Genomic DNA, 22,324 nt, shown 5'->3' with positions numbered 1-22,324 from the left:
GGTTCTGCTGGGGTTCTTTATTTCTTCTTTTATTGCGATAACAATTATAAGGACTCTCCAAGCGCATTTATGCCATCGGCGTCGCCGTCGCCGTGAGGTTCCGTTTAAAGTCCAACGGCGATATAATCGTCGCCGCGCGCTGTGCGCTGTGTGTGCGAGTGAAAGCGTACGAGGGTGATCCGGTAATCGCGGCTCAATGTAGTGCACGCGAGGGAGGAAGGTGATGATGAAAAATAGAAACGATTGTATTCACTTCATTTGTACATGTTTTGACTTTCCGAGTCTCGAGCGGTTCTGATTAACACGGGGGCCAGGACGGCCTTAAAGGGACACTAAAGAGAAACAGGAAGTTCAGCTGTAATAAAAGAGGGACCTTCAGGAATGCATGCAGTTTTTGTTGGGCGCAAAAATATGAGTTATTAGCGGAGAACTTCGTAAACAAAGACCAAATATCTCTTCCTCAATTTCTCTCACCCCAGATTTGGCGCTGAAGCAGTGTCGTCACAGATTTCATTGCTCTCAGCGAATCAGAATGCGCCATGATACGTCAACGCTTGCGTAAACGCCCGAGGCGCTGGATGCATCATGGCTGCATGCATGGTCGCTGGGTTTGCGTTCGCCGCGATGGATACCGTTGGTGCCGCTGAACCTTGCAACGAAGAGCTCGCCAGGAAAGCAGACAGACAGACAAAGAACTTTATTTGTGGTCCTGAGGAACCGCTTTAGGGTACCTCCCTTTTCAGGGAGTCCCCGTAGCCGTCGCGGGCCGCACCCACGTCGGGGTCGGAAGATCGTGGTCCTCCGCCCTGTCGCAGGCCCTCTGGACAGCCCAAAAAAGCAGGACTGCATTTCAGCGATGTTCAGTGAAACGGAGCGCGAAATGGTCCTCCGTGCTCGAGCGGTAGGTGTTTCCGCGTGCGATGGCGGTGAGCCGCCGGCCGCGCCGGCGGAAAGCAGAGCTTCGTTTTCGTCGACGGAGGCGAAGCGTCCGGTCCGCCAGGCGACGATGTTCCCGACAAAACAAGCGTAGAAAGTTGCGCACGTACTTGGTATGGTTATTTCGTGGCTTTATTTAATGACATTCAGCACTCACCGAGCCGCCAGTTTGCTGCTGCAGGGGCACCGGAAGGGGGTTTAATGAAGGCCGCATTGAAGGAACAGCTGCTCGAGAAAGGACTGGCTTCTGGGGCACGCCAAGATACTTTTTTGTAGGATTATACACATAATCCGAGGGCGAAAAATGCAGAGGGCACACCATCGGTTTCTCTGGCTCTTTTGCCGTTTTATCATCGGCAGAGCACTGAGCCATTGCGAACGCCGGGGAGCCGGGGCTTGCACCACATGAAAGGACGCAATCGGGTCAACACTGCCGCTGCCCCTGAGCAAGCAACTTGGGCCATTTATACAGCCCTCAACACTACACACACGAGGCATTTTCTGGCTGTTTCCCGCGAAGTCAACGTTTTTCGAGCCACGCAACACACAACCAAACACTGTAGAGCGGAACAGGCGCGCGCGATGATGCATGGACCAAAAACGAAACTACGTAACTATCACGACCGGATGTATCGCCGTGCCATTTTTTCTTATTTAATTTTGCGATAAACTTGTACTTCCTCGCATGTAACGGTTTAAAAAGTTGGCAAATGCTGTTTATGTACGTTTAAGGTGTATTTCATCTTGCGTTTTATTAACAGCGATAAATCGCTCTCGACCAATCGCGACCGGCCTGCGTTTGTAATCTCCGACGTCACGAACGTGTAGTGCGGGAAATTCGAAGGGGCGTCAGCACCTATACTTCAGTTTTTCGCCATTTTCTCGTTTATTAAACATCTCTTCGCCATAAGAATGGTATGACTGTGATTGTGATAGGATAATCTACCATTAAAGCTCAACTTCCGGTTTCTCTTTAGTGTCCCTTTAAATAACCCCTCGTGGTCTTGTGGTAGCCGATGTCTCCTTCGGGGAACTTGTGGAAGTGTCAGTCCTCTCTCCGGTGGTCAAGTTAACGACCTCCTCTCCCTCGGGTCCTCCTTCTTGGTAGCTCGCCGTTTTCATCTGCTCAGGTCGTAGAGGTGAGACGCTTTCTCGGGGATGAAAGAGGATTATCTCGTCACGAGAAAGGCGCTCGGGCTTGTTTCCCACATTTGAGAGGTGCAGTTTCCAGGAAGATCATAACCACCTCTTGGGGATGAAGGTAATTGCCCCGACACGGGAACGTGCGCGGGTTTGGTTTCCCACAACTGAGATGCGGAGTTCCAAGCCGATCATAACAGGGTCATCGAGCGAGATGTGGTCATGTTTACCTGTGCGCGCGTGACACCGTGCTTATCTATTTAGTTAGTAAGCGAATGTTTACAACGTTATACGGCCGAGTAAACTACTATCCTGCTTCGTATAGCTCCCTACTAATGTGCTATCGCAATCGATGCTTCGACTTTCGGGAGAAACTGCGACTGTTCGGGAGAAACAGCGAAAGCTGTATATGGCTAGGCGAAACGAAAGACCGTTCGCCACATGTTTCGATAAAGGTCTCCATTAGATGCGCCGTCAGTTATGTCGTTCTCTACGTCGCACCCAAGCGCGCGCGCCATTGGCAGCGCCGTTAGTGACGTCGTTGTTTGCGTCGTACCCAAGCACGCGCTCTGCCGCAACACCGCCTCTTTGGCTCGCCGTTGTCGCATGCGTTTGATATCTTGAGTTAGCTCGAATTCGTGGTTAGCAGCATCCGCCCGCCATTGGCGCTTGCGTTCCACTTCGCGATTTCAACGTGGACGTTTCGTAGCAGCCGAAGCCAAAGTGCCGCTCGAGAAACTCCCGCCGAAAGCGGGCGTTGGTCCCGGCGAACGCGTTCCCGCCATCGCCACGTTGACGCTGCTCTTCCCGCAACGCCGCCTCCTCGGCTCGCCGTTGTCGCATGCGTTCGATATCTCGAGTTAGCTCGGCGTCGTGGTTAGCAGCATCCGCCCGCCATTGGCGCTTGCGTTCCACTAGAAACACAAACATGTAACCAATAATTGAGAAACACTTCAATACAGCGTCGGGATTAACCAACTGCTAAACACCGGGGCCGCACGTTTCAGCTTCGCTGGTTAACCATCTGTATGGAGTGCTTGGGCGGTGATTTTGTTTTTTAAGCGAATGTCTCTTTGCCTCTTTCGGCGGTTTTCGCGGTTGGTCGGTGAGAGGACGTTGGTAGATGGTCGGTGGTTGAACTGATGGTAGCTTGGACATCCTGTATATAGCTCGGTCATCGGGGACACCATATAGTCGAGGGCTCGTTATAGACTGCTCGAACATCAATAGTGATTGATTGTGATCTATACTCCGTTTTGAGACATGAGATGCAACGTTGTGGAAGCTACGCAAGAAGTTCGGTCACGAATATATAGTTCCGTCAATGCTTCGCTGCGCGCCAATATTGTTTACTAGCGCGAGCATGCACGTAAGGCTGTCGCGACAGGCTGCGCATAAAAAACCCGAGGAGACAAACAACTAAAACAAATTGAGCTAAAACAACGCATCAGTAGCCGCCGCGTATCACAGTATATATGTTCGTTTATAAGGATTATAACTTTTTCATTCAATACGAGCTTATAGAAAGAACAGTTTTGCGCAATTGCGATATAAAAACAGCGAACTATTTCGCATTGCGAACGCAGCTACTGCAAAAAGTCGCCCTAGCCTGCGCAGCGTTGCATCTGATCTCTGAAACGGAGTATATGAATAAAGTGGAACACTTTATTGTTTTGTAACGATCTAAAGGGTAAACTAGTGACATTTTTTGCTTTTCTCTTATCTTTGTCCACAACGATCTATTATCACGCAAAGTCGTGTTCAAGAAGCTATTTCGTCTGTCCTCGTCCTCTTTGACTGGTTCTTAAGCTTGTTCTGCGCAGTGCTACAAACCACTGTACTATAGGACTTATTCGTGCTCCTGAACTTCCGTATGGATATAGCCTTTTTCTTCTTTTTTTTTTTTCTTGTTCCACTACGTCAAGACTTCCGCCGCGGCGACCAGTAATCGAACAGTCGACCTCACTCGCTGCTGCGAGTCAATAAATGTGCCTGCCAAGCCGGGGAAGCCGCTACGCATGCTGAAGCTACGGCCCAGCGGCGTGTCGCTTAAGCAACTCTGCTGCATAAAACAATAAAAGCCAGCCCTTTCTTTCCGGAGATGTTCTCTCGCGTTTGCTAGCGGAACTGCGTCACTTAATATTCAGCGTGTTTCCGACGGAAGCTCTAGGAAGAAGGTGGAAAACCGAGAAAATGGGCCAAACGGAAACGTTTTCAATGTTTTGTTCAGCAGTGACGCGTAGCGCGATCGCATTTTGACGCCACGGGCTTCGCCGCGAACGGCCTCCTTTCGCAAGCCTTCGCTGCTCGTCAGCGGTGTACGGAAACCACCTTTGGCCATTTTCTTTCTTTTCCTGTTCTCCATTGCGTTTTCTCCGCTTTTTGTTACGCGTGTCGGAAACACTGTCAGCTCTCGTCAAGTCCCTGATGTGGACTAGAAGCAGATGTACATATTTCATAGACGAGTATAAAACAGTTCGTAATATTCGTAAAGGGTCACGATATAGTATACAAATTTGAAGAATAAGCCATGGAAGGTGTGGGATCAAATCCCGCTCGCGGCGGCAGCATTTCGATGGCGGCGAAATTCACAAACGTCCATGTACCATGCATTGGGCGCATGTTAAATAACCCCATGTGGTCAAAGTTTTTCCGGAGCCATCCACTACCGCATGCCTCATAATAACATCGTGGGTTTGGCACTTGAAACGTCAGAATTTAAATTATTTTGAATAAACCGTGGATCTAAGATGAAAAGACGTATCGGTAAAGGAAAGATGATGCTGACTGGCATGTCGTGAACTAAATACTGGAAATCTAATGAGTGTGGTATGCATTTTGTCTTGCTAGTCGTTGGTATGTGTGTCGCTTTAAAGGGAACGCATGGCTACTGCCTCGAGATGTTAAGTGAAACGTGCCTAAAGTGCGCAGGTTTATCGAATCACCGCGGTAAAATTCCTTCTTGTGCATATATTTAGTTGTTTGAACTCCTTGTCTTCTGTATATGACTTGTGTGTAAGAAATATTTCGAAATCTGATAACAATAGAAAGCGAAACTCCTGCCGCTCAAGGTAGGCATTGGCGTCACGAGAAACATCTTCGCGCGCATTGCAAGACCGTCAGAAATTTGATGCCGTTCTTGCTGCTGACAGGGCGCCATTCGATGCGGAACATGAAACTGCCCGCTGGAAGCGTCACGCCACTGAAAACCCGTGCATGCGTGAGGCGGCAGTTAGGCTATATCGTTACAGCAGGAAAGTTCCAAACAGAGAAATATACGAGTTACAGCATATACTATTAGGCCATTGTCGAGGTATAGCCGACAACCACTGAATATTTGTGTAAAACATCACCGATTCGCAAGCAAAACGTCATGTGGAATAAGGGCGCTGATCGACACCATTATGCGTTCACGTACAGTCGTGCAAATGGTTGCATTAGATCAGCGGGAAACTTTTGCAGCAGGAACCGTTGGCCGTTAAAGATGCGTACTGGTGAAGTTGCCTAGCATGCAGTATTGCTGCAAATAATCTTTAAAGCAAAATTTTGGCAATAGCTTTTTAACCTTGAAACCTCTACACCTATAGACATATACGTAGCGCTGACTATGATTGAAATATAAGCAGATTTAGCTTAGGTTTCTGATGTAAAGCACAACATAAGATGTTTTTAATCCCCGGAAGATGAGTTCAGAATATAAGGTTCTGTTAACTCCGAGGTCACTTGCCCTCCCATCAGGTAACTACAAATTAATTATTAACCTATGATGCGACTTGGCGCATGAGACACAGGACAAGGGAAGAAATGGCCAAGCCCCCAAGTCACATCACGCAAGCAACTCGTATAGATGAGTCTACGCTCACCTCGTAGGCGCTGGTGACCTGCAGGCCGTAGAACACGGGCATGTACAGGTACGCCGTGGCCGGGATGACGAGGCAGTAGGAGAAGATGATGAACAGGTACTGCGTGCCGTAGATGTACATCTCGGAGGCCGTTCCGAGCAGCGTGATGGCCGACATGAAGCTCGCGAGGATGGAGAGCGCCACGGGAAAGACGCTCATGCTGCGGCCGCCCATCAGGAAGTCGTCGGTGGTGGCCTTACTGCGGACGCCCTTGATGGCGTAGAAGATGCCGATAGATGCCGAGACGCACAGCATGCCGCCGAACACCACGTAGTCCCAGACCGTGAACCGGCTCACCAGGTGCGCTGCTTGCATGCTGCGAGGAGTAAGGAGAATTAAGCGCAACCCCAACATAAGGCCATCGACGACTGATTAAAGGAACACTAAACGGGAATAATCAGGTAAACTGGACTAGTAACGTCTCTGAATTAGCAAGATGACCAGTCTTACCGTAAGTGGAGGTTTGGTATAGGATATCAAGAACTGTTGTTGAGTGGCGATGCCGCTCTCAATAGACCGCACCAACTCGTCGTGACAGATTTCGAGAGCGTCAATCTATGACGTCTGTTTATCGGTATACTCAGATTGTTTATCGGTAAAAGGGAAATACAGTGCATTCTCAAGAAATAACGATCAAACTAGCAGGTCTGCCGAACTTCTGTGAACCCAACCAGGAGAATAAGACTGAGATCCTCGACGTTACACTGGCATACGTAGGGGCGTTGAGTTGACGTGCGAAATTAAAAAAAAAGTTCAGGCTCCATTATCTCCAGCAACAGTACACTTCTTTCCTGCAAATTATTTAAAAAAGAGTATTGAAAGAATACTCTACCAGCCGAATCTGGTTTGCTGTCGCTCTTTAGTGCCCATTCAAAGTCTTCCTCGATATAAAGTGATGAGGTTTTCTCGAGCTGCACGCAATCCCGCCCGGCAAATTTGACAAACTACTGGTTGAGAATTTAATACTCCTTTATAGGCCTTCACTTGGTCTCTCGTGGCTTCTTATAACGTAAACTTTAAAAAATGTCACTACAAAAACCTCTCCGACTTGCACGGCCTCCTTTTGCAAGTCCCGGGCCATGGAGGTCTGAGACCTCTTGCGAAAACTAGCGAAGGAGTTGAGAGAGGGAGGATTGTGAACAGTGAGATATAACGAGTGGCACATATATGCACGGTGAGCATGAATCCGGTCGCGCAGTAAGACAAATAAAGCACCGTCCAGCGCATGAATGACACAGTTATTCCTAAAATTTTATACCTTCAGCATTCCTGCTCGACTTTAGTATTGTTACTGCTCTTTCAAACATGACTATTTATGATATATCCCCACATCTTCAAGGTACAATCATCGGTTCGCAATTCTCGAAGAACTCGTAGGTGTTTGCGTGACGTTTGCCAACCTTTCGGAGTTGTCTGTCAGCGAAGATTAATGAGTTAATGCTAGGGTAGCTCGCCACTAGTTGAATAAGGCAGAGCCTGCCAGCATCAAGGTCAAGGACAAACAACAATTGTGTGCTAACTATACGGAAGTCGGAAGAATACTGGGTACGCTGGGCTGTAACGGCCTCCCTCCAGTGTTGTCTTTGTAGATGCCTTATCTCTGTGGAGGCAGCGTCGCAACAATTTCCCTTGGCGCGTGGCAGCTTGTGGTACCAAGACAAGGCCGACCGCCGTTTTTCCTCGCCACCGGCCCCCTCGAATCGGCATACTACTACGTTCGCATGCGCCCGTTACAGCAGCAAGTACGCACGTTACACTGCGATACGGCGTCTCACGATGGATAAGCCCGCGAGTCAGGTTGCTTCATATCCGCTGTTCGCCACAACTTCTGTTTTATGTCGACACAAAAACAGCTACGAGCTCGCATAAAAAATCTTATCGGAAATAGCGCATAACATGCGACCTGGGATGTCATTAAAGGAAACGACTAGCGACATGAGCCGTTTCTCTTTTACCTATACTCCCTACTTCGCTGGTTCTCGGCGCAATAAAATGAAATGAATCCCAACAATCAACTCGATTGCCAATTGTGACCTAATTTGAGTGATGGGTACATAGATAATTCTTTCTTGCTTTTTTTTTTCCTTTTGAAAGGAGTGCTTGTACACTCGTGCTGTGCTACCGTTTGTTGTGCCTGTTGTCGGTCCTCGAACACTTTCAAGCCACGTTTTGTGGCTTTACGTCGTGGTCCCTTTCCATACAATATCAGAAATTAAAAAAAAAAGCTCGCTGACTTTCCTGTTGTGATCTGGTACAAATGGAAAACGTCGTATGTGGCTAGTTGCGATCTAACACAAGATATTTTGTTTCCACTAAGCCAGCATTTCGTGCATAGCAGGAGACCGTGACGTCACAGGACGAGACCAACAGTGCTTACGTATAAACGGTAGAGGCGCAGGCAGCGATTAGCGAAAGCCCTCCGCCTCCCCCCCCCCCCCCCCCCCACCCTTTTTTTTTCTTGTTTTCCAAAGCATGTTCTTTATAGGGAATTTGCTAGCCTTTCTACTACTGTTGGTGCGTACGCGCCTTCTCCTGTACAGGATATGTTGACTGAGCACGCTGTACAGTAACTAACTTCGCTTTCCGGCCTCCTTTGATCGCCGAAACACATCTTGCCAGCATTGTGCAGTGCGCATGCTCACCGTGAACGTGCAGCTCTTCCATGCTCAGCTACCCGAAGATTGCAGAAGCAGCGAGGAGCAACTCGTACAATTTAATATCTAGCACAATTTAATAATCTAGATGACGAATGAATGAATTATGTGGTTTTACGTGCCAAAACCATGATTTGATTATGAGGCACGCCGTAGTGGGGGACTCCGGAAATTTGGACCACCTGGGTTTCTTTAACGTGCACCTAAACCTAAGTACACGGGTGTTTTCGCATTTCTCCCCCATCGAAATGCGGCCGCCGTGGCCGGGATTCGATCCCGTGACCTCGTGCTCAGTAGCCTAATCTAGATGATCAACAATTCTCGCAACTACATGGTGAAATAACCTAAGAGATAATGACGGGACGATATGCACTGTATGTGACCTGCAGGCTCAAACAATCTGTACGAAAGGCTATTCATATCTGCTTCCAAACTTTCTACATCTACTTTTATTCTCGCGTAAAATGTTTACATAGAAGTTTTCAGTGCCGGAGCTGCCAGCCACTTTCCGCACGTCTACCTTGAGTATACTATAAATGTAACATACCTGCACAGCCGATCACCGTCGGCTCGCGTAGGCGCGGTGTCCGTGCCTAGAATCGGGGCTCGACATCACTAGCGTTACTGCAGCGAGACGCCGCTCTGCTTTTGACTCGATCCCAAGAAGGTGATCGGCGAAACGAGGCTTTGCAAAAGTCTAGAGCATCGGCCAGTTCTATTGGAGCGCCCGATGGTGACGAAACTCCGCGAGCTCGACCGCGTTCCGAAAGTAGACGTTGATGCTGATTACCATGGCAGTGATGGCATGCGATGAAGAAGATGACACAGGACGAGCAGAATAGGAGAATGCAAATTATGGTATGTCGAATAATACCGATTTTCAGCATCTTAGATTTTTTTTTTTTCTGGGGGCGGGGGGGGGGGGGGGGGGGCAGCAGATGGTGCGTAGCAAAAAAATTTGAAGTTTCATTTAAGAGAATGCGTCACCGAATACGAGTGCCTTATTTTTATTCCCACAGGTCTGGTTAGGTTCCTTCCCCTAAATGATATTATTGCAATGAACGGCAAACAATGGAGAATTACTTTACCGAATATGACGTCGGCTCGACGTACAAAGAAAATGACTTCTGGAAGGTTCCTTTCGCCAACTTGGATTGGCCATTACGCTTCCTGTGATACTATATCTTGGGGCGTCGACACTAGGATACTGCAATATGTATGCGATGCCATATTTACTTTAGTAAGTGAACCAAAGAACCTGCCATGTTAATTTTATCGTTTTTTTCCTCAATATGAAAACAATAATATTAACCTCAAATTTTAAGATAATATATCCTGAAAATTGATATTAACGCTTTGTATTCATTCTTCGTATTCATTTTATTCTTCATTTCCCAATTCCATTTAAGTTTTCTTTCTTTTTATCTACTGCCGCCCGATTCATGGCTGATCCCCGTGTAGTGGGTTGAGCCACACCAATATGCACCAAACCAAACAAAACCAAACCCAATCTGCGCTAGTTTGGCCTGTGCTTGAATATACCTGCGCTGTTATTTTTTGGAGTATCTGTACTGCAACACACAACAGTATGGTATGCAATGTCATTGAAAACTTTCATTTTGACTCGCACCGATAAGGTTGCCATTATTGTTCTTTTATTCGTTTCCTTCGCTATCTGCTTATGGTACGTAGTCTCTTTTTTTCTGTTACCTTAATTTAAAACAGCAAATCATCATCATCGTCATAATTTTGTGGGATGCTTCAACCGCGTCATCGTTATAAATACAGCGGGTTACCATGAAGGATAAGCCTGTCGAACCATGGAGGCAACAGGCACTCTTTGTCTAGGCAGCGCGCCACTCGCAAAAATAACAATCGTTTCCGGTAGTGTCGAGTCTAATGCAGGTGTACATGTTTTTGCATGAGCACATTGCAACCCACGTTTTCATATTTTCTTCTTTTCTTACACAACATGAACTATCACGTGGGATGAAAAGCTTTGATTACGTTACACTCGAGTAAACCTAGCTTATTCGCAATTAAGCATCAACCGTTATACCTTGTTTAGCGATTCGTCCTACAGCTGCTTGGACACCCATGAAGTCAACACACCTGCGCTCGCCCGAAATAGCGTACAGAAGCTCAATAGGAATAACTTATGGCCATACTCTCTTATGTCATCTTCATTGTCTCTTTAACACAGCATATGTCGCTTGTTCCAGAAGGAAGTGCATTGAGGCGTAGTAACACCGGTGTCATCGTTAAGGGGTGTGTTTCAAGTTTCAAGTTTATTCATCAACGATGTCAGTTTTACAGAGAAGTGCATACATAATTAGTACATACACAGGGAGTCGCAAAGTTAGAAACTGTCAGGGGGACTCTCATACATGAACAAAATGAAAAAAAAAAAACGAGATATAGATCAAGCATTGGTTGCGGTGATTTTACAAACAATTTGAAAAAATAAGAAATAGTGCGAAAAACAAGAATAAAAGGCTGTTTAGTAAGACAAAAAATGGCAAAGAAAACTTCTGTAATAAACAAGCAATGTAAGTTTACAATACAATAAAAATGGAGAGTAATATACAATGTGGTATTACAGCTACGTCAATTATTATTATTACAATCAAAAAAGTATGCTCTTATGATCAAGAGAGTTGTTGTATAAAATATTTCTTAACTTGGTTCTTGAATATATGTTCTGCCGGTGATGATTTAATGGTATGTGGAATAGAATTCCATAGTTTGATTCCCGCAAATGTGGTTGTTAACTTACCATAGTTTGTGCGCACTTTAGGTAAAAGGCGGTTATCGAGTTTAGAGAACCTAGTAACGCTAGTATTTACAAAAGTTTCAATGACAAAGCCATCTATATGTGCAATATTACGAAATAACTTATATATCACGATTGTTAACTTAAACTCAAAGAGCTGATGAAGAGGATGAATGTTTAAACTACAATAAAGTGGCGTTGCATTGGATAGGAAATGGCTGAAAGTCATGAGACGAAGCGCCTGATTTTGCAGGCGTTGAAGTTGGCTGAGGTGTGCGAAGTATGTGTAACCCCACGCTGATATGCAGTAAGATAAATGGCTGTGAATGTGTGCATGATAAAGGGAATGGATATGGATAATGGAAAATATGAGCGGGTTTTGATTATGGCACGTATTCCAAAAGAAATCTTACCGACAAGCGACTGCGCATGAAGATTGAATTTCAGGTGCCTGTCTAAAACTACGCCTAGAAACTTTGTGCTATCAGATATTGGTATTAGGTTGTTGTCGAGACATACAGATATAGATTTCGAAATTAGTGTCGGAAGGAATGAAAAACCATAAAAACCGTTTTTAGCGGATTGATGCACAACATGTTATTTCGACACCAGGAAGTTATGTTATGCAGATCAATGTTAAGATTTTGCTGTAGCTCGTCGACATTATTAGCGCAAGTAAAAATAGTCGCGTCGTCTGCATATAATATACAGTCTGTAGTGGTCAGAACGTTAGGTAGGTCGTTAATAAATAGTAGAAACAGTAGCGCGCCTAGGATCGAGCCCTGAGGAACGCCTTGATATATGTTCTTAGCAGATGAGAGTTTGCCGTCAATCTGAACAACTTGAGTACGATTGGTTAGGTAGCGATGAATAAACTGAAGTGGCGGGCCAGTTATGCCGTAAGATTCAAGTTTATGTATAAGAATTTGGTGATTAATGGTGTCAAAAGCTTTTGTTAAATCTATAAATACACTTCCAACCAGCAATCCTTGGTAGATTGCCATCTTGACTTTATCGGTGAAGGTTAGAAGCGCAAGCTCGGTTGAGCAACCCTGCCGAAAGCCATACTGTTTAGGGGATAGTAGATTAAATTTTGCTAGATAGGATGATAAACGTGTATGAACTAGTCGTTCAATTATTTTACTAAAAATGAAAGAATACAAATAGGCCTGTAGTTATTCAGAAGTTCGCGATTGCCTTTTTTTGTAAACATGTGTTATTTTCCTAACTTTCAGAGAATTGGGGAATATGCCTGCTTTAAACATTTTGTTAACGATATCTGCTATGATAGGAGACAGTTCATTAGAAACTAACTTGATAGGAGATGGGTGAAGAGAGTCTAGGCCAGGTCCAGCAGACCTAAGCGAAGATATAACATGAAGAACTTACGTTGCACTCGTAGGTCGCAAGTACAAAGATTGAAGATGACGAGGCAATGTCAGTAATGGGGGATCTGCTTGAGAATCGCAACTACCACTGAAATACTCACTGAAGGCATTCGCGATATCAGCTGGATGTTTGTGTGTCAGGTTTTATTTTAGTTAAATGCTCACGACATTTATTATTTAGGAGTTCATTGATTACCTGCCAGTTGCGCCTCGTATTATTGCCATTATCCAAGATCTTGTTCTGAAAGTAAGTGTGTTAGAATATTTCTTGAAACGAGATTTAAGTTCACAGTTAAATGGCTCACAAATTACTGTTTTGTGGAGCCGATTTTTCTTCAAGATACATCGAAGTAGCGCCCTCGTGAACCAAGGTTTTCGAGGTGAACTAAAAAAACGAGTTATGATAAATGTAGTAGTGCATTCGTGAATGCAGCGAGTAACTTCAGCCAAAAACAACTGATAAGCCTCTTCAGCGCATGATTCACATAATACGGCTGTCCAGTCATTTGACTATATCATATAAATAAATTTTTGGGAGTCAAAATATACTTTCTCCTTCTTTTCAGTCGATTTAGAATTTTCTGTACCTATAGTCAGGAATATAGGGTAGTGGTCGGTTATGCTGTGCTCGATGACTCCTGCTGTAAAATCTGTACTAAAGTTGGTTAACATGTGATCAATTAACATATTAGATACTGCCATGTCACATCTAGTTGGAGAAGTAATTAAAGAATCAAGGCCGTAGCTAAGGAAACACCCGAGATAATCAGAACATGATGGAATATTAGGGTCGGTAATGTTTATGTTGATGTCATCGTATGTCATGTCATGCCTCCGTATGTTGATGTCATAGTATGACATCGTATGTGATGTTATGTTGATGTCATCGTATGACATCGTATGTGATGTTATGTTGATGTCATCGTATGTTTCCTCCTTTACGTTCACGGTGTGCCGTTCTGGTGTGACACAGCTTCGTATGGTATGATAAAACTTTATTACGGTCCCTCGGAACGCGCGTCAGCGCGTAGCGGGCCGTAGCTTCGTATCTACTTTTTTTTTTTCTTTAAGCTTGAATATAGTCGCAAGCGTAACAATATCGTAGCCGATGAGAGGCGGAAAATAGCGTGAACGATCTTCCCTCCCTGATATGTTATATGTTTGCATGTTGTTATTCTACCTCTCTGAGCAACGCCAACATTTAAATAAATTATCCATAGTGCGTCGATGTGTGACTGCAGTCTAGTCCTTCCTTCGTTTGTTTTGTCTATAGATAACTGACACGACGCAGTTCATATCTTGGAGGTGACGTCCGAGATCCGAGAAGGGGGCATAGCAGGTTGAGCCCAACTTTGTCGGTAACTCTTGACACATAACGCGGTGCGAATCGATCCGACGTTGTCGACAAAAACAGTCTGCTATTGTCGGCCATGCGAACAACGAAATAACAACTCCAGAACGCAGGAGGCGACACAAGACGTGGTGGAAAAGGAGACGTGGCTGTCTCTTGTGGCCCCGCTATGCAGCTCTGCGGTGGATTTGCATTTCTTTCAATTCCTGGAAGGCGCGAAATGTCAAGTCTGCATTCGCAGATGATTCATCAACACATTGAAATCTCGACGACTCGTCATAACATCCGCAACGATAGATGAAGCTGCACTGGCATAAGATACGAGTGTCGAGAATATCTGCAAGAAATAGATTCCTTGTGTCATTGAATTCTTCACTAGTTTTCCCAATGTGCCATTCGCGTCATTTATACCACATCCAAAGCAAAAGGAATTGAAGCGATAGCTTCAATTCCTTTTGATTTGGTTAAAATTTTGTTAACTGAAAAAAAAATTCTATTCTGGGGTTTTACGCGCCAAAACACGATCTAATTATGAGGCGCACCGTAGTGGGTGACTCCGGATTAATTTCGACCACCTGGGGTTTTTAACGCGCACCCAATTCACGGCAAACGAGCGTGTTTGCATTTCGCCCCCACCGAAATGCCGCCGTCGCCTCTAACCTCGTGCTTAGTGGCGCAATGCCATAGTCACTCAGCCGCCACGGTGGGTGCATTTAACTCGCAGATATGCACCTCACAAGCATGTAAACGGTAGTACTACGAATGTTTCCCAATTCCGATTGGTAGTTCCCGATGGCTCATAGCCTGCATCGCAATTATTCATCGGGTATCCTTAGCGTGTTCCCTGGCCAACGCTGATCCGTAACATATTTCATTAAACTTGGCTGGGATTCCAGAACAGAGACATGTTTCTCGTGTGCAAATACAGGCTTTTCCTGGAGGCTATGCGAGGGCTGTCCGACTTTCAGGACGCCGACGGAGTTTGATGGACAGATATGACGTGTGGCCCTGAGCGTCTCACCAGGTACGCGCGTACCAGAAGGCACGTGTCAGCAGTGTCAGCGCTTCGCGTGATTGCTATAATTGCTCTGTAGGAGTCGCTGCAAAACACAGCCAAAACTCACTCGATTGTCCGTGGTACCCAGCAGTTAGTTTCCTGGGCGCGCAGTGCTTTCATTATGTCAGAAAAAAAAAAACGAGATAACAGATGTAAAGAAGCGTGTACACTTACAAGCTCAGCCGGAGCAGTGTCGTGTTTGTCATTATCGTTGCTAGTATCTCTTGCATCACCTGAACGGGCTGCAGTGTTAATTACCCTCCCTGCGTTTTCTTACATGTTTTCAAATTACTGTCTAACACAGTACTCCGTCTCGACGCTTTGAAAGGGTGACCATCAAAATATAAAAACGGAATACCGAAACACGGCACTTTAATTTTGTTGTTATAATTGCCGGTGAGCCATATGTTAACGGTTCGAGATCAGAATTTGCAATTCTAAAGAACCGGGCGTCTTCCGCGAGAACAGGACAAACAGGTTAGGACGTTGCCACACACCGCTTGTAGCAGACGCTGACTGGCGTTCTCGGAAATGGAGGAAACGCGTACTGCCGCGTTGAAGTAGCAGTGTAATTGAGAGCTTGGTGTTGTAAGCGCTGACGTATAGGACAATAATAAAGTAAAGTTCATTGTTCACCTCAGTTCTATATCATCGGCCTAGCTCGGAAGTCAAAACAGCACAATTTTAGATATATTCTGAAAAGGTCTATGCTTGGCTTGGTGGCACGTGTGTTGATGACGAAGCACGCTCCCGATTTCAGGAACACTGACCTTTCCCCGCATGTACATCGGAAAGGCTGCGCGGCGCGTGGTGTTTAAGTACACGACATCTAGGCAATGTGCGAGGTGAGGTCACTTATCGTCATTTTATTCTCAGTTTATGCGCGATTCGCAAACTTTGCGTATGATCTATAAACCAACTTTTACAGGGATAGGCGCCTCTCTCGGTTCTCGATACGTGCCTTCTTGAGTTCGTACACCAACAGTCCCACGGGCGTGCTGTAAAACGCAGCGGAAAGTCGGCAGCCAGTGGGCTTGAAAGCGTGTCTTACGGATGGAAGAAAGTTGGTCCTCATCCACTTCTATTAGAAAATGTGCTCTGAAGTGAGTAATTCAAATTACTGAGGTACTGAGTGACGCTGAATAACACTCCAAGGGTTAGATCTCGTGCGCATACGTAGATACCCAAGAATAAAGACGTGAGAGCAACCGTCAACGTAGCTTGATCAAAATCGCCCGCGTAATGCCAAAGATGTGGGTTCGGCTTCCACCCGCGGCAAATGGTCTTTTCTTCCAGTTTCATCTCCAACCCGCCGTGGTTGCGTAGTGGCTATGAAGTTGCGCTGCTAAGCCTGAGGGCGTGAGTTCAAATCCCGGCCGCATGCAAAAACGCCCGTGTACGTTCGGGTGCACGTTAAAGAACCCCAGGTGGTCAAAACCAATCTGGAGTGCCCCCCCCCCCCCCCCCCCACGGTGTGCCTCATAATCATATCGTCATTTTGGCACGTTAAACCCCATAATTATTTTTAAAAATTGATTTCATTTGTCCTTCACCTTATCATTTCTACATCTCAATAATAAAAAAAAAAGCTTAATTTCTCCTGTGCTTCCTTAGTGTCATTTTACTTTGACATCATACGGTTGTGTTTAAAAAACACTCATGATTTTCACGCAATTTCTCTCACTGCATGCACAAACCTGGGGTAACTTGAACCGCATTTTTGTGCCATGTCGGAGTCGAATTTTTGACGAAAGTGAACTGAATCGAAGCTTTCTGCGGCATCGAAGAACTCCATTGTTGACCAAAGGCCTAAATAATATTAGCTGTCGAGCACCTATGGACCTGTATTCACAAAAACCTCTTAGGCTGGCATTGTTCGTAAGAGAACTTTTCAGCCAATCCTGATGCTGGACATATTATTAGCGAAGCTGGTTGGCCAATGATAGAATAGCACATACGAACGATAAGCTTTGCGAATCCAGCCCCGGGTGTTTCCGAACACTGTTATACTGCTTTTTTAAATATATTTGTGCCAAAGAACGAAATATTTATTCTTTTTTGAAAGTCATACAAATAATTCTGTAATTGAGCATGCCACGTTATATTTTATTGATCAAGGCAGTTGTAAGCAACACGTACGCTATTGGTTTCATCCTTCTCTTTTTTTTTCATGTTTGATCCTAACTACGTCTAACATCTTCTTTAGTGCGACACAGGGCTGAGAGAAGTTTGACCGAGGAGGAACGAGGAAGAAGCAGCATTGTCCGCTCAGATTTGAACTTATTTGCATACCCATGCTGGGTGACTAATAAAAAAGCTTTCCCAACAAGTTGTAATGTTTATTTCTTAATGATAGTTTTCGCATACACTTCGCAAACTGCTGATATCCCAAACCGATCAACCGATTGAAAATACAATGCTCTGACGTGGCACCTAACAGCGGGCTGCTAGAAGAAAAATATCTGCGCGCTGAGTCGCGTACCTCAGGACTTTCATTAAAGTTTTCCATCTATCTCTACACAAAGCGGGGTCAACTTTAATAAGCATGACAAAGAAACTTTCATCACACCCTAAGCGAGTAGCGGCACTTGTGTTCGCAGAAGTCGCATCAGTCATGCGGTGTGACAATCCAAGTTTATAGGAAATCTCCAGAGCACGGCAGGACCGTTACACCTCGTGACTCGGGTGAATGTTTTCGCGTCCACGCCGCCCTTCTTGTGACATTAAATATCAACAGGCGCGCTCGCGTTGTTTTTTCGGCGCCGGCTGGCAAATGATGTTCTCTTTGTTCTCGGTATTTAAATGCTGTTGTGATAAAAATCCTTAAGTAGTTCATTTAACAACGCGACTAATCAAGTGCCCTGCCGCGCACGAGAGCTTGAAAGGCCAAGCGCAAATTTCTGGCACGGAAACGTCGGTAAAATCCCATTTTAGGGCTTAATAATGCACTCTGCAACCTGTTTGAAATTTAGCAATGCGGGCTTTACGTTTCACGGGGTGTACGTCATTATACGTAATGTTCCCTAAGTGATAAGTCAAAACGAGCACTATAGACTCTTTGCACGTTTAATCGCATGTCGATGTTCAGAAAATTCAAGCGCAATAAGCGTGACGCTTCATTGTATTTGGATACTAATTGTCATGTATTATATATAAGTTTGCAGGTAGCTGTGGCGCTGAGATTGTTTGGTCATGGAAATTTTAGGTGTTTGTGCGTCATACGCCGTGAATAGCTCGTAAAGTTTCCTCGTACGTAACGGGCTCGAACTGCACGGCACAGTCCCTATAGCAGACGCATTTACGATTGTATACTGTCCATAAGAGCAGTAAGGTTACAAAATCGTGACGACGAATAAGTGAAGTGCAACGATTCGAGCTTGGACAGAAGGACCATTTTTCAAATGAAGTGTAAAGTCGGGAATTATCCTCACTATTATCTAGGAGATGTCCAGCACCTGCCATGGTTGCTCAGTGGCTGTGGTGTTGGGCTGCTGAGCACGAGGTCGCGGGATCAAATCCCGGCCACGCCGGCCGCATTTCGATGGGGACGAAATGCGAAAACACCCGTGTACTTAGATTTAGGTTCACGTTAAAGAACCCCAGGTGGTCCAAATTTCCGGAGTCCTCCACTACGGCGTGCATCAGAATCGAATCGTAGTTATGGCACGTAAAACCCTACAATTTAATTTAAGGAGATGTCATGCGTCAGTCATAGTCATTGATTCCTTCGATTCGCTTACAAAGTCGGCAACTTTCGGAACAATTCTTTTTTTTTTCAGCTTCGAACTTTCTTCTAGGGCATCATAGCGAGTTTTCACCAGTAGGATTATGCTAGCCACCAGTAAAGGAACCTTGCCTTTCGTGAATATAGCTCCATTTTAAGAATTTTCGATCGTATTTATCGGTTATCCAACGAATATTTTACACGGTGCAAACTTCCATTGTACTGGCAAGACTACTCCTAACGACGGTGCCGCAGCGACCAGGCCGTCTGAAAAAGGTCGATGTCATGAACAGTTTCGTAAGCGCTTTTTTTTTTGTTTCTTTCTTTTTTTTTTTTAACCGAGATGGCGTCTGCCTGTTCTAGTCTCTAGGAGCACTGTCGCGGGCATACAGGAAAACCCTGCAGTGGAAAGCTGCATCAACGGCCAACGTGAAGGCTGAATTAGCTTAGAAGCTGAATCGATACCTTTGGAAGTTGCAGCTAGGAAGCGTACAAAAGCGGCCATGATCATTTCCTCTTTCAGCTCTGTTTACTATATACAATGTACATAACGTTAACCTAAGCAAAACTTGGCATCGCCAGAATTCTGGTGGATAATTAACAACTTTCTAGGCTTCAGAAATGTACATCCTCTTTGCGAGTTGTTGATTACCCGTGGTCGAACAAGGAATGGTCGCTGAAGCCAGCGTTTCGACAAAGGCCTTTGCCCTTGTCGAAACGGCGCCCCTGACGAAGACAAGTCCTCCTGCCGAAATGCGACCATTCCTGGTTCGACCGCGGTTAATCCCTGTAATTGCTATGGCACTGATATGCAGTAAATCCTCGTTGTAACGAAGTCAACGGCACACAAACTAAACTTCCTTATAAGCGGTTTTTCGCTAAAATTGGATACGCCATGGAAGAGCCATAGTAATGCACTTCGTGCGCTCTACTAGCACGAGAGCTCATAAAACGGAAATTGAAACAAATACCTTGAAGAAGTTGCCAGTTAGTTCTATGGAGCAACTGTGACACACTTCGGATAATCCGGTGTCAAATGCGTGCATAGTTGTCGGGACCACGAAAAACTTCAGCGATATTTCGAACAAAGCAATTGCATTATAATGAGAGATTACTGTACATGTGTGACATATACTTATTTATGCGCCATTTCAGTATGCGCTTACATACAGATCGGCGTTTTTTTCACTAACAATAAATGTTTGTCGTCGCTGCTGCGGCACGCGTGCTCTGGTCGCTGAAAGCGTCACGGAAAGTCGTGAGTGCTACTACGTAGGAAACCTTAAGTGTAGTCTGAACCTGCTGCCCGTGACAATCTCGTCCTGCTCTACTAAACGTCACGTGCGAGCAACCCGTTCAGCGAAGAAAGAAGGCTGAGATGTCGCTTTCGTCTCGCTGCAAAACGAGCGCACAAACAGAGCGCCGAGAAAAAGAAGCGCAATGCCTCTCCGCTCTGACTGACGCGCCATGTGTTATTTTCGCACTAATTCAAACACACGTAACCTATACCAGCTCAAGTGATGCTGATCGTTCGAACGCTATGAGCCGAACTATGGAAGTAAGATAGGACAATCGGCGGTGACACTGTGTGTGAGTCTGTCGTAGAAAGAAAATACGTCAACCTCTTCAGATTTCCAGGTGGTAGTTCCGATAAAGCCTCTTGGGCCAATAAAATGTCCACTATACAGTAAGTGTCGGCGTTGCCAGGACATTTCAGGATTAATAAAATGTTTCAGTGGTACAACAGGCTCACTTTTCTGTTCACGGTCCCACTTGAGCGAAAGTTTGTCACTGGCTTCGCTTACGTGCTTCAATAAAAAATTCGGTGAACTAAACCGTGTAGAAATTTTATCATTGGCCTCGATGCCCGAGTGGCTGTGGCATTCTGCCGCTCGCAACGATGTCGCGGGTGCGATTCGTAGCCGCGGCGGCCGCGTTTCGGATGGAACGGAATGCAAGAATGCTCGTGTATTTAGGTTGCGCGTTAGATAGCTCGACGTACAGTGATCAGAATTATTGCGAAGCCAGTCATTATGTATGAGGCGTTCCTCACAACACCCTGCGCTGTATCGAGACGTTAAACCCATAATTATTTTTTAACTCGTCACTCTGAAATTTACTCAAAGCAAGGTGAGTTCATCGAAAATTTTAGTGGCAACACTGAATGTATAAAATCAAGAAAAATACTGAGTTATCTTTTTAATGAGCTGCAGCGCTGTAACCTAAAAAATAGCATCTGGGATTAGCGAAGCTTGTGCTTCATGAGATCTGATCAGCACTAGCGGGAAGCCGTCGTTAATAGTACACTCGGTGTTATCATTCACTGAAGCGGGCCGTTCCTGCAGCATGGGAACACTATTGCGAATGCAGGCCCTGGGCAGGAATTCACAAAGCTCTCGGTTCGTAAGAGTTGTTTGTCATTGGATGGTCGCCTTTGTTAATGGCGTGCACAGCAGCATGATTTGCTGGCGCCTGCTCCTACGAACAATTAACCAACAATTACAAACAATTACGAACAACTTTAGAACAATTTTGCGCAGCCACAGCACTTTCCAACTGGTTGCGCAGTTCCGTGGTTTTATTTTTCGAAAAGCATAAGAGAAAAATTTAATAATACATACAGATGTGAAGTTACTTTCATTGTAAGACAAGCGGAACGGTGTTCCACCGTGATCTGCTAAAATAAAGCTCCAACGGTGATGCCTACGCGCGAATAACGACTGCCTATGTGTGACACTAAAACCAACGATAAATGTGGCAAATCGCCGCCGCGGACTCACGTTCTGTTCAAAGTTGCCGCAGACGTCACGCAGAAAGGAATCACTAAACCGGCCGATTCGCACGTGGTAGTTTCGTCGGCTAATCCTCGGGTAGTGATCAGCACTTGACCGCCGATGTGGTCACACTGCGTATTGGGGCCAAGCGGTGCAAAGCGACGTCGTCGCCGGTGGTGAGACTCCGGGAGCGACGGCGTTGCATCCGACGTGGCCGCGCGGCGAGTGAAGTGACGCTTTGCGATGCCTGCAGTTTTGCGCTGCGGGGCTTTCCACGGGAGAGCATTGCCGGCATCCCCCTCCAGCCGGCGGCAATGAGGAACAAAAGAGAGAGCGCGAGAAACCTGCGAGTCTGTCCCTCCCCCTTGTCTCGACACGCGTCAGCTGTTGCTGCCCCTTTTCGACATTCCCCGCCCTTTCCCGTATCCTTCGCTTCCAGCAATCACGGCTCGGAAGCTCGCGCACCTTGTGGTGCGTGCGTTGACTCGCCGCGCTTTGTCGATGTCCTCGAGGGCGCGCGCTCTCTGTCGGTTAATGAATGCCTCTCTGCCCGCCCGACCACGTGTACACGTGTGCGTGCGCCAGCGAATTTGTATGCCGTCAGTGAAACCCCGTTTCCGAACGT

The 22,324-nt window shown here is 45.8% G+C and overlaps 1 protein-coding gene across 1 annotated transcript in view; it reads right to left on the bottom strand.

Moving 5' to 3' along the window:
* Nucleotides 1-21,991, bottom strand: part of LOC119443086 (sodium-coupled monocarboxylate transporter 1-like) — a 195,896-nt gene extending 173,905 nt beyond the window's left edge. Inside the window, exons 1-2 of the mRNA XM_049662580.1 lie at nt 21,706-21,991; nt 5,940-6,294 (exon numbers count right to left, since the gene is read on the bottom strand). Of these exons, the coding sequence (XP_049518537.1) occupies nt 5,940-6,293 (354 nt within the window). The 5' untranslated portion in view covers nt 6,294; nt 21,706-21,991. The remainder of the gene's footprint in view (nt 1-5,939; nt 6,295-21,705) is intronic.
* Nucleotides 21,992-22,324: the final 333 nt, after the last annotated feature.

The sequence above is a fragment of the Dermacentor silvarum genome, chromosome 2, assembly GCF_013339745.2.
Source record: "Dermacentor silvarum isolate Dsil-2018 chromosome 2, BIME_Dsil_1.4, whole genome shotgun sequence".
Taxonomy (NCBI): Eukaryota; Metazoa; Arthropoda; class Arachnida; order Ixodida; family Ixodidae; genus Dermacentor; species Dermacentor silvarum.
Note: the sequence above shows the minus strand (reverse complement) of the source record. Positions and strands in the feature narration are given on the sequence as shown.